The 22,874-nt window shown below is 33.3% G+C and overlaps 2 protein-coding genes across 3 annotated transcripts in view; both read left to right on the top strand.

The window, feature by feature from the left end:
* Window positions 1-9,817: 9,817 nt before the first annotated feature.
* LOC136030619 (G protein-activated inward rectifier potassium channel 4-like) overlaps window positions 9,818-22,874 on the top strand; it is a 92,125-nt gene continuing 79,068 nt past the window's right edge. For both annotated transcript variants that reach the window (XM_065709693.1, XM_065709688.1), the window contains exon 1: window positions 9,818-10,059. In XM_065709693.1, the coding sequence (XP_065565765.1) occupies window positions 9,919-10,059 (141 nt within the window). In that variant the 5' untranslated portion in view covers window positions 9,818-9,918. The remainder of the gene's footprint in view (window positions 10,060-22,874) is intronic.
* Window positions 10,066-19,775, top strand: LOC136030611 (uncharacterized). Its single transcript, XM_065709681.1, has one exon. It carries the CDS (start codon window positions 10,336-10,338, stop codon window positions 17,218-17,220), a length of 6,885 nt encoding a protein of 2,294 aa, XP_065565753.1. The 5' UTR covers window positions 10,066-10,335; the 3' UTR covers window positions 17,221-19,775.

Genomic DNA, 22,874 nt, shown 5'->3' on the forward strand with positions numbered 1-22,874 from the left:
ATGAGGTATAGATCTGAATACAGATTGTTTTCCCATGGACCATTATATGTTGCATGTTCAAGAGTCGGTAAACCTGACAATCTATTTATATGCAAAGACAATGGGACAGCAAAGAATGTTGTATATTCGCAAGTTTTACGTAGTTAAAACCATATATATATATCTATCTATATTCACAGGTGGGACATAGGGACACAACTACAATGGCGCGTAACTATTATGGCGCGTAACGACTTACGCGCGCGGGGGGGCTTGGGGGGGGCGCGAAGCGCCCCCACCAACTAGGTGTTGGGGTGGCGCGAAGCGCCACCCCAACAGCTAGTATATATATATATATAATATATATATATATATATATATATATATATATATATATATATATATATATATATATATATATATATATATATATATATACGTACCTAGTTGGTGGGGTTACGCGCCATTGTAGTTGTGTCCCTGTGTCCCAGCTGTGAATATATATATATATATATATATATATATATATATATATATATATATATATATATATATATATATATATATATATATATATATATATATATATATATATATATATATATATATATATATATATTAACTACGTAAAACATGCAAATATACAACATTCTTTGCTGTCCGATTGTCTGTCCATATAAACAGATTGTCAGGTTTACCAACTCTTGAACATGCAACATAATAATTATCCCTGAGAAAACAATCCGTATTTAGATCTATACCGTATTTTTCTAACGATTGCCCTTGAGCTTTGTTGATGGTGATTGCTAATCGAATATTCCCTGTATCTCCGTCGTCATTTATATATCCCCCTGTGCCCCCGGCGTCCCCGTTGTAGTTGTGTCCCTGTGTTCTGGTCGTCATTTATATTCCCTGTGTCTCGGTCGTCATTTGTTTCCCGGTATCCCAGTCTGTAATCTCTCTTTGAGTGTCCCGGTCGTCATTTATATTCCCTCTGTCCCGGTGTCCCGGTCGTCATTTGTGTCCTAGTGTCCTGGTCTGTAATTTCTCTTTGAGTGTCCCGGTCGTCATTTATATTCCCTGTGTCTAGGTCGTCATTTGTGTCCCGGTGTTGCGGTCTGTAGTTTCATCTTATAATGACGTCATATACAAAGCCTTATATACTTATAATGACGTCAAATGCAAACCCACAAACAAACAAACATGCATATATACAACTTATTTTTATATATATATAGATACAGTTTCTTCTTTAGTTTTTTTCTTTTTTAGTTTTTTCTTTTTTTAGTTTCTTCTTTTTATTGATTTGTTTTCTTCAATTTGTCAATGTTCATTCTAACATTGACATTTGGAAAAATCTTTACGTGCCAAGCATGCTAAAGCTCCAACAATTTATATTAAACCTCAAACTTTGGGGTATCTGTTTTAAGGTTTTCAAATTACTTTAATCTATTGTCAAAATATATTGAAATATTTGTGCAATTCCCAATTTTTTTTAGTTTTTTTCTTTTTTTTTAGTTTTTTAGCCTTTTTTATTTTTTTTTTATTTTTAGTTTTTTATCTTTTTTAGTTTTTTAAGTTTTTCTTTTTAGTATTTTTTTTAGTTTTTTACCATTTTTTTTTTCGAATTACTTTAATCCATTGTCAAAATATTTCGAAATATTTATGCAATTTCCAGTTTTTACATTCTAGTTTGTTTTCTTTTATATATATATATATATTATATATATATATATATATATATATATATATATATATATATATATATATGTGTGTGTTTTAACTACGTAAAACTTGCGAACATACAACATTCTTCGCTGTACCATTGTCTGTCCATATAAATAGATTGTCAGGTTTACCGACTCTTGAACATGACATGCAAAATATAATTGTCCATGGGAAAAACAATCCGTATTCAGATCTATACCTCATGATTCTAATGATTCCCCTTGAGCTTTGTTCATGGTGATTGCTAATCGAACATTCCCTGTGTCCCCGTCGTCATTTATATATCCCCCTGTGCCCCCAGTGTCCCTGTCTGTATATGCATTCGTTTTTGAATTGGTATATGATGAAATTTTTAGTTTTTTTCTTTTTTTCTTTTTAGTTTTCTTTTGGTTTTTACCTTTTTTTTTAGATTTTTTTTGTTTTTTTTTTCTTTTTTCTTTTTAGTTTTTTTTGTAGTTTTTACCTTTTTTAGTTTTTTTATTTTTATTTATATTTTTCTAGTTTTCTTTTTCTCCTTTATTTTTCAGTTTTTTTCCTTTTTTTATTTTTTTTTATTTTTAGTTTTTATTTTTATTAGTTTTTTACCTTTTATCATTTTTTTTAGTTTTTAGTTTTTTTAGTTTTTTTATTAGTGTGTAGTTTTCTTGTAGTTTTTGCCTTTTTTTAAGCCAAGGTTCGAACCTGGAACCTCTTGAACCTAGAACCTGGAACATAACGCCTTACCAACTCAGCTACATCGGCTTGAATACATTCGTTTTTGAATTGGTATATGATGAAATAATTCAGACGTCATATGCGGACAAACACGATGTCACTCGACAGACAGACAGACAACTTATTTTTATCATGAAAAGAGAAATCACCAATGAAATAGCACAAACGCAAAAAAAAGGAGATACAGAAGGAGAAAAGGAAGACTGTTTTCCTAAATTAGTGATTAATATAGACCGGCACTTGAATGAGGCCTTAACCCTACCCATCCATACGATCACATAGGTCAAACAGCATAGCCATAGACGATCACCAATAAAGAATAATCCATGGACAGGCAGTCATGTCGTCAATAGGTATAAGTCGTCATTTACCAAACAAAAGAAAGAATAATATAGACAAATAATTCAGAGGCAACAACCCAACACAAGGGCTCATCAGGAGAATACACTGGCCTATATAGGGTTTCGCCACTTTAAATTCTCTACCCAGCACAGTGTTGTGGCTACCACAGAATATCCATGGCATCCCCGTGTCAGGTATCACCCCCAAAATACATGCCTAGGAAAGAAAAAAAACAGTAAATGTAAAAAAAACAAGTAAAACCAAAACAAGCTTATCCTGTTAATATATCCCTCTTTTTAGCAACAATAGGTAAACTAAATATTAAAAATTTTATCAAATCACAAATATTGACACATTGCAAAAAAACCTGAATGAACTAAATAATTATAGAATTAATCTTTACCATGTGGCTAATTTTTAAAAAATCCACTCAATTAGAAACACAATTCAAAATAAATGGCGCTGCGACAACATTTCTCGAACCTCCGAATTTAGTTGAAAATTTCTTTAAGTATTTCTAGATAATTCTTTTGATATTTATTTAAAAGTTCGTTATAATGAAAACAAAATTTTTTAAATTGCCAAGTTAATTTATTTGTAGAAAAACCTCTTGATATCAATTTTTGGCTTAAGATTTTACATCTATTTTTAAAATCAATATAATTACTACAAATCCTTGCATAACGAAGTAACTGTGAGAAAAACGCTTAATATGTGATATTTGAGTGTATATTACTTTCAGGGAATGGGAAACTAACCACTTCAAAATCATCTGTTTTATTATACATTTTAAAACTTAATTTATTATTATCACAAATATTAATATTTAAATCTAAGAAATGATCTTCATGACCAGCGCCATGACTAGGCTTAAGAATAAGCTCTGATGGATATATATTTTTAGAAATATCAATGAAATCCTTACAATTTAAGACCAAAATATCATCTAAATATCTTTTATTATTTGACAAAACATGTATTAAATTAATTGGATTATTCTTATCCATCATATATTTATATTCTAGTTGACTTAAAAACAAGTCAGCCATAAATGGGCTGGCATCCCCCCCCCCATGGGAATTCCCACAATTTGCTTGTACAAATCACCCCCAAATCTTATATAAGTATTGTATAAAACCAATTCTAATAACTCAAAAATCATATCTTGTTTCAGAGTTCAATGCGTTAACAGCTAAAATTGGATATTTAATGAACACTGCTAAATCAGTGAGTTTCTTGTCAAGTGAATTAATTTAAGATTTCACAATATTTGGTTTGGGATCACAGAGTTTTTTAATCCTGACCTAAGCTTCATAATTAATTCAGTGACCTTGTTATTTCGCAACAATTGCCTTGGAATTATAGAGACTCTTAATCCTGACCTATGCTTCATAATTAATTCAGTAACCTTGTTATTTCGCAACAATTGGCTTGGAATTTGTAATGTCATATATCAGTGACCTACATTTATAAATTGAACGGTTTAAATTGTGTGGTGGTTGAAAACAGGTGCCTTGAAAAGATGCCAAGTATTAGCGAACAATCGGAGGATCTGAATGACTTTGAACAGATATATTCGCCTGTGTTAAATTTTGTCCAAAGTAATTGGCAGAATTCGATTTCCGAGAAGGAAATTATTGAATATGGAGTGGATTTTTTTGCTTCACCAAAAATAGTTGAAGCTAAGGCTGATTTATGGTCGAAACTTGCGCCTGATGAAATTCCCCCTCGCCGCAGTGGTGCAGAGTCTGCAACCAGTAATATTAAAGACATTCTCGATCTTTTGAAGAAGTGTGATGAAGCTAGTATCTCTATGCCAACTTATGTTATTAAACTTCCAACTGAAGTTCCAGTGTTGCCAGCTGTTGCCTATTCACAATTAGCCTCTAAAGTTTCTAAAGTTCATCAACTTGTTCAAATTGTGTCAGCAAAGTTGGACAATTATAGCCTCAGTTACCAAAACCTATAGGCTCTAATCGCCAGTCAACCACTATTGTCGTCTCTCAAGTGCCGTCTCATCTATTGGATCCAATTAAAAGGAAAGACGCTATTGATAAAATCAGTGGCCATGAACTTGTATCCAGTATTCGCCCGGTTCACGATAAGTGGTATGTAAATATTGATAAATCTTCTGCCGAAGACTTCCGTGCATCTGTTCCCGTCATTCTCGCCGGTACGTCAACCAAAGAAATTTCTAAGAAATATTCGGCCATTATAAAAGGTGTTCCAGAGGATTATGCGATTCAGTCTTTCACAAATTGTAGCGGTATTGTTGCTGCCAAAAGGCTTGGCTCTTCGAAAACAGTTAAGCTTGATTTTGTTGATTCTTTTGCTAAAGCAGCTTATTTCAAAGACGGTGTAAGAATTGGTTATGAATTCTTTAGACTGAGTGAGTTTAAGGAAATTCCAAAGTGTTGTTTTAAGTGCCGATCGCCCCATCATTTCCATTCTTCTTGTCCCAGTCCTGCGCCCAAATGTGCTCGTTGTGCCGGCCCTCATATTAGTTCAAAAGAAAATCCATGCAATGCCTCACCAAAATGTGCCAATTGCAATGGTGAACACGTGTCCTTTAGCATTTCATGCTCCGTTCTCCGTGGTTTTGCTAGTCAACAAACCTCTAAATGACTTTACAAATGTCAATCATATCGCACAATATCAATGGCACAAAAAATAAAGATGCTTATATTGACGATCTGTACGAGAACTTCGACGTTATCTGCCTGCAAGAAACTTTGTTAACTGCCTCTAGCAGAAATTTCCTTCATCGAAGCTCTGTTCATTCGGTTTTTACTTCTGATGCTGTTACCACGCGTGGCCGCCCTTCTGGAGGCCTGGCCTGTATTTTAAAAAAAAGTATTGATCTTTCGAACCCATCCCTTTTTTACTCGGATAATCATATTCTTGCTGTTAGAGTAAATAGTACTGTGTTTGCTAATGTTTATCTTCCATATAAAAATAATACAGTGGAGTCAATAAATAAATTTGCTATTACATGCAAGTCTTTAAAGTCCGTGATGAATCGTGTCAAGGAAAATAAACTTGATTCTGTAGTTCTTGGTGACTTTAACACGGATTTGGATGAACAAAGTTATCGATCCCGAGAAATATTGGAGTGCATGCCCCCTTACGTGATTCTGAAGAAAGATTTATCATACTCCTATATCCATCAATCTGGTAGTGTTTCTAATATTGATCACATAATCAGTTCATCACAGCTAAAATGCTCGATTATTCATGTTGATATTGAGTCTGATGACATTGACCATCTATCGCTTTCATTTACTACTGAACTGAAACGTAACCTTCGCAATGTTGCCCCTATTGGGAATTCTAAATGGTTTAAATGTAGTAATTGGAAAAGAGCCGATATTGCTTTATATATGTTGTCTTTATCTACACTGCTTAATTGTATTCGTGTGCCTTATCATCTACCCCAATTGCAAATAAAGAGTAGTAAGCGTGATCTTGATAGATATTATGATGATATAATTAGATGTATGAAAGAAGCTGAAAAAATTGCGGTTCCCCAGGAACGTATTCGTATAAAAACGCGGAAATCTATATGGGCTGCCGATCCTGAATTAAAGAATTTTATAAATAAGGCAAAACTTTGGCTTCGAATTTGGGTTGATTGTGGTAGACCTATAACGGGGTCTGTTGCGGATATAAAGCAGAAAACAAAGAATGATTATAAAAAGTACCTTAAATCCATTCGTTATAAGGGTATGGAATTTCCAGCCTCTAAAAAGGATTGGTCTAAATTGATCAATTCTGAGAAGCTGGATAAAAGTGATCTTTATAATAGTGATTCGATTTCTAGTTCAACTTGGTATGTTTACTATTCGGGAATTTTTTTCCAAAATTAATTTTTTTTGTGCAGTCACATTATTCTCAGTTACTTTCTAAAATTCTACCGCCTTCGCTTCATCAGGGCCATATTATTCCAGTATCAATAACTGCTGTTGAAAATGCAATTAAGCAACTGAATTCTTCATCCATTGATATTGATGGTATTAGTGTAAATAATATAAATCCAAAGTGTGTTGTTCTTTTATTTCATTTGCAGTTGTTGTTCCAAATGTGTTTAACATCTTCTCTGGTTCCGGATAGCTTTCTTTGTGGAAATGTCACCTCAATTCTAAAGCGGGGAAAACTCCCTTCTCAATGTTCATCTTATCGCCCTATAACCACTACGTGTAACTTGAGTATAATTCCTCATTTAAATGAAAATATAAATTTCGGATCGAATCAATTCGGGTTTCAAACTGGTATTGGTTGTCAACATGCACACCGTGTTCTTTCTTCCGCCCTTAAGAATAGCATGGCTGAGGGGTCCCCACTTTATTTGTGTACTTTGGACCTTTCTAAAGCTTTTGACAATGTAGTTCACAGTCAAGCTTTTTTTTCCCCTTTTTAATAATGGTGTAAATCTTTCAGTCATTTTTCTTCTTCGTTTTTGGTATGAGAATTCTTTTCTCCGAATTAATAAGTCTGGATCTTCGTTTGTCCGTTTATGTCGAGGTGTCAAGCAGGGAGGGGTTTTATCACCAAGTATATTCAAAATGTTCATTTCTGGTTTTTAGATGAAATTAGATCAAATTATTTTATTGGACTCTCAGATGTTTCTTATCTTGCTTATGCAGATGACCTTTTACTTTTGTGTAAAAATAAGCAAGGTCTCTCGTTTATGGTCTCAAAAGTTTCACGTCTATTTTCTAATATTGGTCTTTCTCTTAATGTTGAGAAATGTGAATTTCTAGTTTTTAATGGTCCGACTTCCTCTAATGCTCCCTTAGCTTGTTGCGGTTTTTCAATACCCTTTGTTTCCACCTTTCGGTGGTTGGGTATTACTGTTACAAATTCAATTTCTTGCCTACGGCAGTGCACTGTTCGTGATGTTCAAAAGAAAATTCAAACGGGCTATTCTAAGATAGTTGCTTATCGAGGGAAGTATAATAGACGTGCACTCGGTAGACTATATGCTACATTTTGTGATCATTCTGTCCTTTACCTTTCTGGCCTTTATCCCCCTCCAAAGAAAAAAGATATTAATCAGATTCGGATTTTTTATTTCAGATATTGTAAATTTTTACTTTATCTCCCCCCTTGGTATAGCAATAGGAAGATAATTCGTAAGTTTGATGTCCCCGATATAAGTGCAAAGTTGGCCCTCATGTATGGAAGGTTGTAGGAATCAGCTTTTTATCGTTTATCGCCTCATCATCTTTTGGTCCGTCTGTTCGGTTAATCTCATTGTAGCATAATGTTTTTTCTATTTGTAGTGTATTTTACTTGTAGTGTATTTCATTTTTTTTTCTTTTTGTTACTCCACAAGTGCCATAACTTGTTATGATGTGGGTTAAAAATAAATTATTATTATTATATCCAAGCTGTAACATCTCAAGTTAACTGTAGTATTAAAGCAATTTGTCCATATAGCTTTTTTATTATAAGTGTCTATTTTTAAGAACCTTTTACTAGATAAGAGGAAAGATTTCTTGATAACAGTTTTTAAATTATCAAACACTACATTAAGTGATAAATTAGTATACATTGTCGCAAAATCGAAAGACTCAATTCTTTTAGCTGAAACCATTGTTAAAGAATCTATCACCTGCAGTGAATTGTTAACACTCCAATATAGATTAAAATTCGAAAAATTTTTAATACCAGAACAATAGGTTTTAAGTTTATTTACAATTTCCTTTAAAATTAAAGAGAGGTCAGTAGCAGCAATGCGGGTTGGACATTTAGCTGCTCCAGCAATAAACCGTGGTTTATGGGGATTCCTATGAAATTTTACAGTACAATATAGGAAAGGGAACTTTTTATCATTGTCATTTATTTTAATATTAAAATTTTTAAAAATTATATATTCAGTCTCTCCTTTTTTTTGTGTTTGTGCTATTGCATTGGTGATTTCTCTGTTCATGATATTATTCCAGGTTGGATCCAGTGCTGGTGGAGAAAATTTAATTCCCTGTCTGTATTTCTGTCCCGGTCTGTGTTTTGTTCTTGTTTTTGTTTTTTAGTTTTTTACCTTTTTTTCTTTTTTCAGTTTTCTTTTTCTTCTTTATTTTTCAGCGTCACTATGAAATACATATCGCCGAACCTTTGTTTTTTTTTTAACTAAAATCCGGTAGGAATTGATGACCTTATCCAAGTCAAAATCCCAAACCCAATCATCATCGCTATCATTTCCAGTTTTGATATGTTTTGACTCTCGCTGTCCAGGTGGATTTTCATCTAACTGTGCGGTTTTCCGTTCTTTAGCCGCAAGCCTGTTTTCTTGCTGTTCTTGTGATTCCTCGGCACGCTTTCTTTTCTTACTTTTTCTATCAGCCGCAAGTTTTTTGGCATAGACTCTTTGAGCAGCCTCCTCGGCTGTTGCCATAGTAGGTTCTTCGGTCATTTTACAATTAAACATTTTTCCGTCCACGATCTTCTTACAATTAAAAATTTGTCTTTGAACGATTTTCTTAAATACTTTTAATGACGTCGTCGTCATAACAAACATGACGACAACTAACTTCATGACGACATGACGACATGATGACATGAAGTCACTCAACAGATAGACAGACAGACAGACAACTTATTTATATATATATATATATATATATATATTTATATATATATATATATATATATATATATATATATATATATATATATATATATATATATATATATATATATATATATATATCTTATATATATAGATTTATAAATAGAAGAAATAAACAAACAATATATAGCACCAACATTGCTTGTTAATTATCCAACGACGACATAATTTGAAATATATATTATTAAACCCAGCTATGTTGCTTGTCATTACAATTCCGTTTCTCGTTAGTTGCTGGAATGTTGATTAGTTTGGTTTTAATTTGGAAACAAAAATGATGATCTAAAATTTAAATTTTAAGTAATTCCAAACAATCAGCCTTCCTTTCAATTCATACATTGTTGTGTGCAATGTTAAAGTATTTCAATATTTGTGGCATTAGATGTCTTTGTATATAATGCAGTTGTTTTTTTTCTTTCTAGAGGATAACAGACGAAATCAATATTTCAAAAGAAGTTCAGTTCAAGGAAAGTATTCCTAACAAATTAGATAACAGTGAGTAACTGAAGTCGAAGACGAAAGTAACTATGATGATCAATGAAGATATAAATTACTGTTTAATTAATGCGGTTCGGGAAGGAAACCTAGAAAGAACAAGGGAGCTACTCAGTTTTAACAACCCTTTGGGGAGTACCAATTTAGTTATCTTAGCTTGTGAACATAATAAGGTGAATATTTTAGAATATCTACTTAGCAATAATGGTAAAATTCTCAGTAACTTCTCCCTTGACGCAAGAGAAGCTGCTATAGTACCAAGTGATGAAGATGAAACCTGCCATAATGCCTTCTATTATGCTATACGATCTGGTAATGTTGAACTTCTTGATATACTTATTAGTAAATGGCCTGGCAATTACTTTTCTGTTCATTTGAGTGAATTAGATGAAATTCTTTCTCGAACTTACGAAGAATTAAAACTTAAGAATGTTTTATTGTCAGAAGAGATGGAAATTTTTGTTGAGAATAAGTTAATAGACCTCCGTTTTTTCTCCAATTCTTTTGAAAAAGATAAGAATGTAAAGAGTAATTTTAATAGCATAAGAGAGAGGATTGAGTTATTACTTCACAATGTTAGCGTGTTAAGAACAGAATACTGCAACAGAGAAGAAATAGATGAAAAGTTTATATTTATATCGAAGTTTATTGCACAAAATATACATATATTAAAGCGACAGTTGAAATCTTCCTATGACAGAATGCCTTGGGAAGAAATGGAGTTCTGTTTGATAAGCTTTGTTTCATTACATTTAAAACGACAAGAAATCAATTTATTTCTTAATGCCATATTGAATAAAAAAAAAATACTCAACCACCTGGAAAATTTTTCTGGGAAACTTAAAGAGGAAAAAGATTATTTAGAAACTGTGGACCTGAAAACATTTGCTATACTCCCAAAATTAAGTCGTGAGCAAGTTGTTTCTAAGATCGTTAGTAGTTTTCCTCAATTTGGAGAACTATATAGCGATTATCAACAAATTAGAGACATTCATTCTTTGAAGAAAATAAGTGATTATATAAAACTAGTATTATCTGCTGATCTTAAACAAAAGGAAGGTGAATTGATTATTGCGAGGGTCCTACAAGTTACTGGTGAACATTTAAAAAACACTCTAGAATCTCCAAAGTTATCTAAGACTACAAGTGAACTTCTTCTTCTGTCATTACCAAGGGACACAAGAAAAATCATCATAGATTTACGTAATTCCTTATCACATGCATACTCACTCTCAAAGAGAATAGAGATTGAGGATAATTCTAGTGTCAACTTCTTTGTTGGGGTTCAAAATGATCTTAAAAGAATCGATGATGTAATTACTGACATTTTTCAAAGCAAAAAAATGCAAATGATTAGAATGTTGCTAGTTAAAATTAAAGAAAGTGAAAGCTTGGAAGACATAAAAGAAGTTGCAGGGATGTGTACTAGCGTTGAATTAGATGAAAGAGATGAAATATTTACAGAGTGTTTTGAGTTGTTGGAACATGATAAGCTAGGAGAACTCATTCAAAAATTTAGGAGTGTTATTAGTGAAAAGACAGATTATGAGAAGTGGCTCTTTAATAAAATTGATAGCATTCAACGTTTTGCAAAAACTAAATCAATAAGTACTAGAAGTGACTCTTCAATTGCAACTACGTATTTAATGAGCTTATTTCTTATTTTGAAAAAAATTAAGATAGATCATAACGATATAAGAGTAATGAAGTTTTCTACAAATAAAATAATAGAAAACATTCCTTTCCAAATAGAGTCCCATAATCTTGAAGAAATCAGCAAAGTTTCCGTGGAGATTTATCTTAGTTTTCGGTCAAGAACACCAGAAGACAACATAGGTGAACTAGAACTATTGTTAGGTCAAATTCTTAATGCTGCTGCATTTAGAACAAGTGACATGAAATGGGTTGAAGAGTTAAGAAACAAGTTCAGTGATACAAGTTTATTTATTAATAAAAATAAAAAAAATAAATCCGACAATATAACAGAAGAAAAATACAATAGCTTGCTTGAACGTAAATTGTCTCATCTGAAAAGTGTTTTAAGAAGTAACGCATTATATGGCACATTAAAAGAAGAGCTCTTATCCTACAAGAGAAATAAAAAGATGCTTGGAGTAGTAGAAATGCTTGTACTAGATATACTGTCTATTTTAAGTAGATTAGGTAAGCATCTAGAAAATACACTATTTTTTTTAGATAAAAACACTCCTTTATTAACTGGAAAAGGTTTGCGGAACCACATAGCCCACTATAATGATATAGTTGATGTGCTGTCATCTGATCCTTCAATAGCGGTTATTTTGAACGCTAAAAAACTGATTACAGAGAATATAAGAAAAAGCAAGATAAGAATCGGCAAGTCAGTAAAAGACAATCCTCCAAAACTTAAAAACAAATATGATCAAAACATTGATATTATCAATAATCAGGGAAAAATGTTCGCAGCGTTGAAAGAAGGAAATCTTGAGGACTTGAAGAGTTGTCTCAGAAAAGGATCAGATATCAATGGAAGAGATATTAACTCAACGACATCACTGCATTTTGCTGCTCAAGGACCCAGTGTTGAGGTTTTAAAGTTTATCGCTGATCAAGACGTAGACGTCAACACTAAGGATGTGAATGGACAAAGTGCACTTCATGTTGCTGCCGCATATGGAAGGGAAAATATTATAGAATTTCTTATAAGAAAAATAGGTGCGTATTTTGATGACCCAGACAATATTGGCCAAACAGCACTACATGCTGCTGCTGACAATGGTTACAAAGATGCCACTGAAGTTCTACTGAAAAATAATGCTAATTCGAACATCATAGATCATTTAGGATATTCCCCTTTACACTATTCAGTACTAAATAACCATGTGGATGTTGTTAAGATTTTTCTGGAAAAAGAATTGAATGTTGACAGCAATGAGACTATGGGTGGCTTTACGTCGTTGCACATTTCTGCAGAAAGGGGTCATTTGGAGTTAGTGAATTTTCTACTTAAAAATAAGGCAGATGTTAACAGAAGAACTGACAGAGATGTGACACCATTACATTTAGCAGCACTTAATGGTCATCTTCTTGTAGTAAAGGCCTTAATTCAAAAGGGAGCAGATGTAAATGCTTTAGTTATCGAAGGTTGCACACCATTACATTATGCTGTAGAAAATGGTCACGAACAAATAGCTGATATTTTACTAGAGCATAGAGCTAACGTTAATGCTGTTGATAAGGCCTATAATTATGCTCCTTTACACTATGCAGCAAAAGATGGGCATGAGAAAATTGTATCCGCCTTACTAAAAAACAATGCAAATTCTATCATTGCCACTGTGGATGGTCTAACACCACTACATTTGGCAGTACTGAGTTGTCAAGTAAAAATAGTTGCCACTCTCCTTCATTATGGAGTCAGTATTTGTGCTAAAGATAAACATAATGCAACACCATTACACTGCGCAGCAAATAGCGGGTGCAAGGCAATTGCTGAGCTTTTAATAAGCAAAGGAGCAGAAATCAATGATAAAACCGATACTAAAGCAACACCATTACATATAGCTGCTCTTTATGGTCACAAAGATATTATTGAACTCTTATTAAGAAATAAAGCTCAAGTTAGTGCTCAAGATATTATGGGTAATACAGCACTGCATTTAGCTGCTATGAGCGGCACCAAAGATGTCATTGACCTTCTCTTACAAAATAAAGCTGAAGTCAATGCTAGAACTAATAATGAAATCACACCGTTACATGTGGCTGCTACCATTGGCAATTTAGATATCATTGCTTCCTTGATAGAAAATAAAGCTGAAGTAAACGCTAATGCAGAATTTGGTCTTACACCTTTAGATGCAGCTGTCCTAGGGGGCCACAAACATGCAGTTAACCTTTTAATAAAAAATAAAGCTGAAATTAATAAAACTGGTTTTGCAGAAAGTACAGAAAGCACACCATTACATTTTGCTGTAGCAGGAGGTCATAAGGAAATAGTTGAAATTCTGGTCGCAAAAGGGGCTAATGTTAATGTTAAGCGTAACAAAATAACACCATTGATCTCTGCTATTCAGAAGAATCACAACGAGATCGTCAAAATTCTTATAGAAAATGGAGCTAATATTAATGCAGAGGGTTGTAAAGCCTTGTCTTTGGCATCACATGCAGGTTTTAGGGACATAGTAGAGATCTTATTAAAAAACAAGGCCAATGTTAATATCAGATGTAGTGAAGATATTCCCGCTGCTCCCTTACACTTTGCTACTATAGGAGATCACACAGAGATAATAAAGGCTGTTAACATCAGATGTAGTGAAGATATTCCCGCTGCTCCCTTACACTTTGCTACTATAGGAGATCACACAGAAATAATAAAGGCTCTAATAGCAAGCGGAGCCAATGTTAATGCTTTAGCTTTTGGTGGTTTAACACCACTACATATGGCAGTACTAAACGGTCATGAAGAAGCAACTAAAGTTTTGATAGAGAATAATGGTAACATTAATATTCGGGATGTCGAAGGAGATACACTACTACTTATAGCCGCAGGATATGGGCATACCAATGTTGTTGAAATCTTACTAAGAAATGGAGCAAAAACTAACATAAAGGACAATAAGGGAAGAATGCCCTTAGAATTAGCTGTTGCAAATGGTCATTTGGGAGTGGTGAAAGTAATACTTAAGCATGAAAAATTAGATATAAATGCTAAAGGTAACGATGATTGGACGGTATTGCATATTGCTTCACAAAAAAACAACTTAGAAATTGTAAGATATCTTTTAAGTGAAGGGTCGAATATCAATGCTAGAACCAAATCTGGCTCAAAGCCAATACATATTGCTGCAAGAGAAGGTCATAAGGATACTGTGCAATTATTTCTTAGTAAAGGAATTAATATTAATGACGCTGGTGCTGGCGATCAAACATTATTACACTATGCTGCATTTATGGGTCATTTAGAGGTTACAAGGTACTTGATAACGGAAGGTGCTGAAATCAACGCAAAAGATATCTTCGGCTCAAGTCCTCTGCATACTGCTGCTAACTTTGACCATAAGGACGTTATTGAATTTTTATTAAAAAATGGGGCAATTTATGATATGGTTGATAAGCTTAACAGAAAACCTGTAGAAATGAGTACCAACAAAGACACAATAAATTTACTAACGTTAACAGAAATGTTAATTCAATATGTGAAGCGGAATATGTCTTCAGAAGTTGAGAAATGTATCAAAGCAGGAGCCATTGTCGATGCAAGAAATATTGCCGGCAGGACGTCATTACATTATGCTGCATGGAAAGGCTATGAAGGAATTATTGAATTCCTTTTACAAAATAAGGCCAATCCCAATGTGGTTGGTAGCAAGAAATCTAAACCTTTACATTATGCAGCAAAATTTTCTCATTTAAAAATTGTAAAAGTCTTGTTGTCCTACGGTGCAGTGTATAATGATGCCTCTGATAGTGGCAAAACACCATCAGATTTATGTGTAAATACTGATATAACTATAATTCTCAACTTAATAAGTGAGTCATTTAGAAAAGTTAAAGAGTATGATGTTGAAGTTATTCATGACCTCAACAAGATAAAGGATATTGATACAATAAAAGCAATTATGAGTGCTCGTAACAGAGATAACCAAACGCTAATAACTGCTGCAATGCAAAGTAATTTTCCCGAAGTCCAACAGTTGAAGGAAATATTCCAAGAAAAAGTATCTACTCAGATTGATAAAGCCTCAATCCTCTCGTTTCAAGGAAGTTACCAAAAAGCCTTAAGCATTTTGAAAAGTGTATTTGAAAGAAGAAAAGATATTTTAGGACCAGACAATCCTGGTACATTAGATATTCAGGCAGAAATAGCAAAAGTGCTATATAAACAAGGAATGTATCAAGAAGCATTAAATATACTTGAAGATGTTTTTCAGAAACAAAGTGAAATGCTTGGTTCGGATAATAAGGATACTCTAGGCACAAGAAGTTTCATCGCTTTAGTGCTGCATAGACAGGGGAAAAATGAAAAATCTTTGGATATTTTTGAAGAAGCGTATAAGAAACAAAAAGAAGTACTAGGGCTAAATCACTCAGACACCTTAAATACTATGTTTCATATGGCTTTAGTATTGGATGGTCTGGAAAAATATGAGGAAGCCTTAAATATCAACATTGTAGTTTTTGAAAAGCAGAAAGATAGACTAGGTGCAAATAATTCAATCACTGTTAGTGCCGAAAATAATATAGCAATGGTACTATCTAACCAAGGTAAATTAGAGGAGTCCTTAAAAATCTATAAGGAGGTTTTTGAAAAGAAAAAAATTATTTTCGGTGTTAATCATACCGATACCTTGAGAACACTAAATAGCATTGCTGGAGTACTTTTCAGACAAAATAAACAGCATCAAGCCTTGAATACTTATCAAGAAGTTTTAAGCATCCAAAAAAAGGTTATGCAACAGAATCATCCAGAAGCCTTAGCTACTCAACGTAACATCGGAAACATTCTATTTGCTCAAGGTAAGTGGATCAGAGCACTTAAAGTCTACAGTGAATGTTTTGATCAAATCAAAGCTGTTTTTGGACCAAGTCATCCAAATACCTTAGATATTTTACAAAAGTTAGAACTGATTAATTTTAGATTGAAACTTGATGGTCAAGAAGCATCAGAGATTCTCCGTTATTTGCAGAAAGATATCAACATTGCTGCTAGTAAAGGTGATAGACCAACTGTTCAGCGTCTTTTAAAAGATGGGGTTGATCCCAATGACAAAGATAGTGATGGAAGAACAACGTTGCATTTTGCTGTTGACTATGGAGACTTAGATATTGTGAATACCTTAATAAAAAATGGAGCTAATATTAATCAAACAACTAATAAAGGCAATACACCCTTGCACACTGCTACTTCCAAATGTAACAAAGAAATTGTTGATGTTTTGTTAGAGAATATCAGTCGTGACAAATTAAACGACTTCATTAATGCTAAAACTACTTTTAGTGGTACTACATCTCTTCATATTGCCGCTAAAAACGGCTCCTTGGAAATTGTAAAATCTTTATTAAAGCATGGTGCAACTTATAACATTGAGAACAAAGATGGGAAATTACCTATTGACCTTTCTAAGGACCAGAAAGTTATTGATTTGCTGAAATTAATCGAAGAACTGTTTAGAGATATAAAAAATGGTAATGTTGAATCGATCAGCCGACTTGAAGAAATAAAACCTAATGAGGTCTTAGCTATAACAAATGCTTGTAATAATCAAGGCAATAAATTATTGGTAGTTGCTATAGCTAATGGACAAAAAATTGTTGCAAGTAAATTGCTAGAAATGCTAAAAAGATTTCAAAAATAACAGAATGTAAATATAGAATGGAGTTGAATTTCTTAAGCTCTGAATAATATTGCTAGAGACCTTATGCCCAGCCATGGTTAATGATAATTTCTATTTAAGTACTTAAGATAGTAATAATAAAGGTCTACTTCATGTTTTGTTTCCTGTAAAATGCATATAGACTCTATATCGTCTTCTAAAATATAGAATCTGTTTTAATAAGTCATTCCTATACTTACAAAAGAGAGGAATACGTATAAAACTTAAACGTAACAAAACACGTAAAAACGGAACAAAATTAAATATAAACCGATTTCAGTTGTGTTTTTCAATTTTTATACCCCCCCCCCCGGAAAAAAAATATTTTTGTATCGTTGTCTTTTAAGTCTCTATTCCAAAAAAGGCATGACTACTCCTTGCGCTTGAAGTTTAAATATTATGTAGTTCAAATGGCAAAATCAAACGTGTATGTACTTTAACATGGGGAAAAGATTTTACCACTGCAAATGACAGCAAGAAAGGCAGAGGCTGAAGTTGTTACGGTGTTTTTAAATAAAAAACTGTTGCAGATTATTGTATATAACTGTTGCAGATATTATGGTGCTATTATTAGGCTTACACAGAACGTTAAGGGTCTTGTACTATCTTACTTTACACAGAACAAAGATTTGTCAAAGATAAGAAAGTTGTTTTATGCAAAAACTTTTAAGGCATCAAGCTGACATTGATAATCAAGACAAAATGGTAAAACGACACATTTTATTACATAATAATAATCTCTTGAAATCGTAACATGTCTTGGCTATGGTTAAAAAATCAACGATTGTTAAGATGAATTATAAAAATATTAAATAACCGTTAATTCGCATTATAAATAGATAAATCGATTGTTAAGCATATTATAAAAATATTAAATGATCGTAAAGATGTATTATAAAAACATTTACTGATTTCTAAGGCACATTACAAAAATATCAAACGTTGTTAACGCGCATTAAAGAAAAATATTGGATAAATATTAAGACACACTGTAAAAAATTTTAACGGTTTTTAAGGTTTTTAAAATTTTAACGGTTTTTAACGGTTTTAATATATACATTTAGAAATATGTCTGGCAAATTTTTTATATTACAAAGTGCTTTTCCCTTTTTTAATTGTTTTCCAGTAGCTACAGTTGTTCATATATATTGTATTTTTGGTACGGTTTATATACCTGTGTTTTTTTTCCTTTTTATCTTTTGCTGTTTGTACTCTTTGTATTTCCTTTTTTGTTTTCTTTTATATTTACTGTTTTTCCCTTTCGTTTCCATTTTTATCTTGTCGGTTCTGCCAAATTTACACTTTTCCCGTTGTATTCTAATGACCTGGCTTTTCGCTTTACCTGAACTTTTGTTTTTTGCAATTATCAATCTGTTGTTTAACACTAATTATTGGCTGAATAACTATCTTCTATTAAAGTAAATCTTTTGTAAAGTTTGGCCTTATCTGAGCCCAATTTATGGGGAAATTCAAAATTTAGGATATATAATGTATTTATATATCATTTTAAAACTAATAGCATTTAAAAACTAAAATTACTGCACTAAATTTTCTAACTAAGTTTTGAGAACAATAAAATGACGTTTATTTGTGGTTTATTGTCTAAAGTAGCATTGTTTACAGTTTTTAAAATCTTTTGTTGTATGTTATTGTCAGTTTTTATTGTCATTGTATATTATGGTTAAGTTGTTTATAAAGTGTTAATTTGTTAATAATGACCGTAAGAGAAATATCTTGAATAAAGCTGGTTGATGCAATATTCATTTATTTTTAATATTTGACTGGAAATAAGGGAAGAAGATTCTACCCTCTGTTTCTTATCTACCTTGTGGACGAGTCATATATCTGACAAAGCTCTATTTAAGGTATATCTCGTTCAGTTGTGACACCAATGTGAAAAAATGACATTCCGTAGAACAGCGTATCTATTATTAGATTTTTATTCTTAATTTTAGAAAATTTTGAGTTAAAAAAGCTCAATTTCAGGACATAGTCTCCTAAGAAATATGACACTGGAACTTGCACCCTGTTGCAAGCGTAGAACAACATTTTTTATTGACATTATTATAACATTACTATGAATTGTTTATACATTGTTTATTCGTATTGACATTATTGTTGTACGAGTTATATTTTACACAAAGCTTTGGTTGATACAAGTTGATACAAGCTTTAGTTGATGCTCATTTTTAAAGATTAAGGAGAAATAGAAAGGGAAGTCTTATTTCATCAAATAATTTCATTTGTTTTTCTATCAGCTTTTAAATTGTGTATCCCATTTTCTTTCAATCCTAAGCTGTGAACTGCCACAAGATTTCAAAAACTACAGTAGAAGAGGAATGTATTGTACGGAATATTAGATATTTATTTTTATTTTTTAATAACTATTTCCAAAAAGTGCTACTTAGGAGTTCTTCAAACCTTCTAACTCCTTTCCTGAATACGGCCTTGAGCTAATAGTATGAAACAGCTTTAAGAGACGTAGGTTTCCTTTGAAGCTGTAATTGTCTTTGGGATTAAAAGTTGTCTTTAGACTATTAATGCAAAATTTTTTGTTAGCGAAAAGCAGTGTTAAATTTAACTTATTAGTTCTGCTTGTTTATTTTCACCATTCAATATGGCAACACTGAAGAAATGGAATTTGCGTTTATTAATGAATATGGACACATTTAAAAGTCTGATATACTTAATCTCTTTACCCATCGTATTTATAAGGTTTGTATACAAGGTCTATAAATTTTTGTATTTACGGTCCATTCGACTGTAAGGTTTAAATGAGTAAAAATTAAGTGAGAAAATCACAACAAAGTTGGGACTGGTAGATCATGAGAAATAATTATAAGCAGTGATATAGCGTTGCTTAAGCAAAAAGCGGCGTGGACACAATCTGTTATCTACTTTTTTCTGACTAAGGCATTTCGTATAGAAAAAAATGTCCTAGAAACTTCAAAATGAGCCCATTTGATTTCAAATTAAAGGATCTGGTACCCTTTTTAAGAGTTAAAAGTGATGGGAGGGTAACCACCCCCCCCCCCTCTCCAAACACTCATCACTTCTCCAAATACATTTAATCCAAATTTTGAGATATAAATTTTGTTCAGCATAGTTGACAGGTCAAGTAATTATGTCTTTGGGGATGATAACTCCCCTCACAGCCCTCAGGGCAAGGCCTATTAGTCATAGTAGTTCCCCATTAGTATCATTTAAGGTTTTATGAATGGGATGGTCGAATAAACTTTGGAGGGGGCTCATTTGATTAAAAGATCAAAAGTTCTAGACTTAAGAGTCAGAAGAAATTGGAGGCTAAATAGCCCCCTCCCCATGTCCACTTTCCCCGAATGCATCCAATCAAGATTTTGAGGAGCCCAAAATACTACTACTAATGCTGCTAATAACTCACCGCACCAGGAAGCCACCTGAGGCCAACGCAGCTACGTATGCTCCTCTTCCAACCCAATCTATTCAAAGCCTCCCTCTTGACACCCTCCCAGGAAGTTCCATTTACTTCAAATCCTTATATATGAAATTCTCCCGTCCCTGAAGAAAACGACCTGCTTTCTGTTCAGCCCTAGAAGGTTGGCCGAAAAGGACAATCTTCGGACATCTGTCATCCTTCATCCGCAGAACGTGGCCTAGCCATCTAAATCTTTCTTTCATCATAGCCCTAGAATGAGTGATTGAACAACATTTTTCGTACAGCCTACTGTTTGAAATACGGTCAATAAGCTGGGTACCCAGAACAATCCGTAGGCAATTTCTCTAGAAAACATCTAGTAAATTTTCATCCAGTTTTTGGAGCACCCATGCTTCAGAGCCATATTTGACCACTGTCATCACTGTAGTTTCCAATATTCTAATTTTTGTTTGCAGACATATCTTCCTATTCTTCCAAACTTTATTTAACTTTGAAAATACACCCTGAGCCTTGGCTATTCTACTTTTAATAACTTCACTGCTCCCACCGTCTTTATTAATAATACTACCACTTTTACTACCACATAGCACTCGGTACATAGTACTAGCACCCTTTGCGAAAAACAAAAGGACCAGGTTATGCATAGCCACCAGTGAGTCAGAGGCTTTCGGGTATAATCATACGGACGTAGCCTCACACCGTTGTCCGTTCGAAAACCTGCGGTTTCTATCGTACTTTGAAGGACTTCTATAGACACAGCTTTGAATGTCTGTAGGATAAAACTAACCTATCCCACTGAAGTTTAAACCAAGTTCACGTTATTTGTAGGTGGGTGAGCAATCCTGCACTTGGTGAATGCTGCTTTGCAATGATACGAAGAGCCGACATCGAAGGAGTGAAAAACGACGTCGCTATGAACGTTTGGTCATCTGTGCTCATCTGTGTGCAACATCATGTTGGTCATCTGTGGTCATCACAGTGAGTTATCACTGTGCTGGCTTTTCTGACAACTCTTGCTTAAAACTCTTAAGGCGTGAAGGATCGATAGGCCGTGCTATCTCAATTTGTGCTCGTAGTGTAAGTCGGGATCAAGCCAGCATTTGCCCATTTGCTCTAAGGTTTCTCTCTTTCCTGAGCTGGCATTAGCACACTATGTGCATCCAGTTTGTCAAAATGAAGGATCTCCAATATCTCAGGAACGGCTAAAGGCATTAAGTTGAAACTTTTAGGGCATATTGAGCTACATCAAAACATAGTATGTGTGTCCTTTTCATCATAAAGCCGTATACAATATCTCATGAATGGCTAAGGATATGAAACTTTCATGGCATATAGGGAAGATACTGAAATAGATCAAGACATTGTGCGCATCCAGGTTGCCAAGTGGAAATATCTACAGTGTCTCGGGAATGGCTAATGGTATTTAGCTAAAGTTTCTAAAGGATATAGAAACTCAACAAAAATGTTGTTTAAAATATGGTGCGCAAACAAAAATAAAGGTAAAGATCTAAATAAAAAGGGGCAATTACCCCCTCTTCCCCCTCATAGAAATACCTCTGATGAAGGAATAACTAAAATGGTTAGAAATCACAGCGGAAAGCCAAGTCAAACAAAGCCTTGTAAAAGCCAAGACGTCTTTTGCACTTTACTAAAACAAATATATATTCAGTATTTTGTGTTTAATAAAGTTCATTAGTCTAATAAATGTTCGTTAGTCTTCTGCGAGGGAAAGAAGGGGATAGATAGTGCCACTCTTGTTTTTAAACCATGTTTAGCCTTGAGACAAAATGTCATTGCTGTGTTGTTGCTGATGCTCAGACAACAAATACAAACAGATCAAAATAAAAAGTTGTTTTCAGTAAAGCGTAAATGACGCTCTGGAGTTTTGAAGGTTTTGAGGGCGTTAGCTCTACTCCTATTTGTGGTAATATTTGCTTGTTTTAAAGTTGCCCCAATAATTGTAACTTGTTTTCGTTTTTGATCTCATTTATCCGTTGGTAGCGATTTCGGTTCGTTCTGAGTTTGTATTAACATTTGAATTTATATCTGCTCGTCTATTACTAAATTTTGCTCCTTTATTTTTTTTAACTATGACTTCATTTCTGTTTTTCTTATAACTTCATTCCCGCTTTTCTTTTTCTTATTCTTTACTTTTGTTTGAAAATCCTTTTTTGGAAAATTCTTTTTGATTAATACATGGAACGAGCTCTTTTTTCGAAGC

Source organism: Artemia franciscana, chromosome 1 (assembly GCF_032884065.1).
Source record: "Artemia franciscana chromosome 1, ASM3288406v1, whole genome shotgun sequence".
Classification (NCBI taxonomy): Eukaryota; Metazoa; Arthropoda; class Branchiopoda; order Anostraca; family Artemiidae; genus Artemia; species Artemia franciscana.

Bases quoted from the DNA above. Each gene is read 5' to 3' on its own strand.
- LOC136030611 (XM_065709681.1), top strand. From the start codon at position 10,336: ATGGAAATTTTTGTTGAGAATAAGTTAATAGACCTCCGTTTTTTCTCC.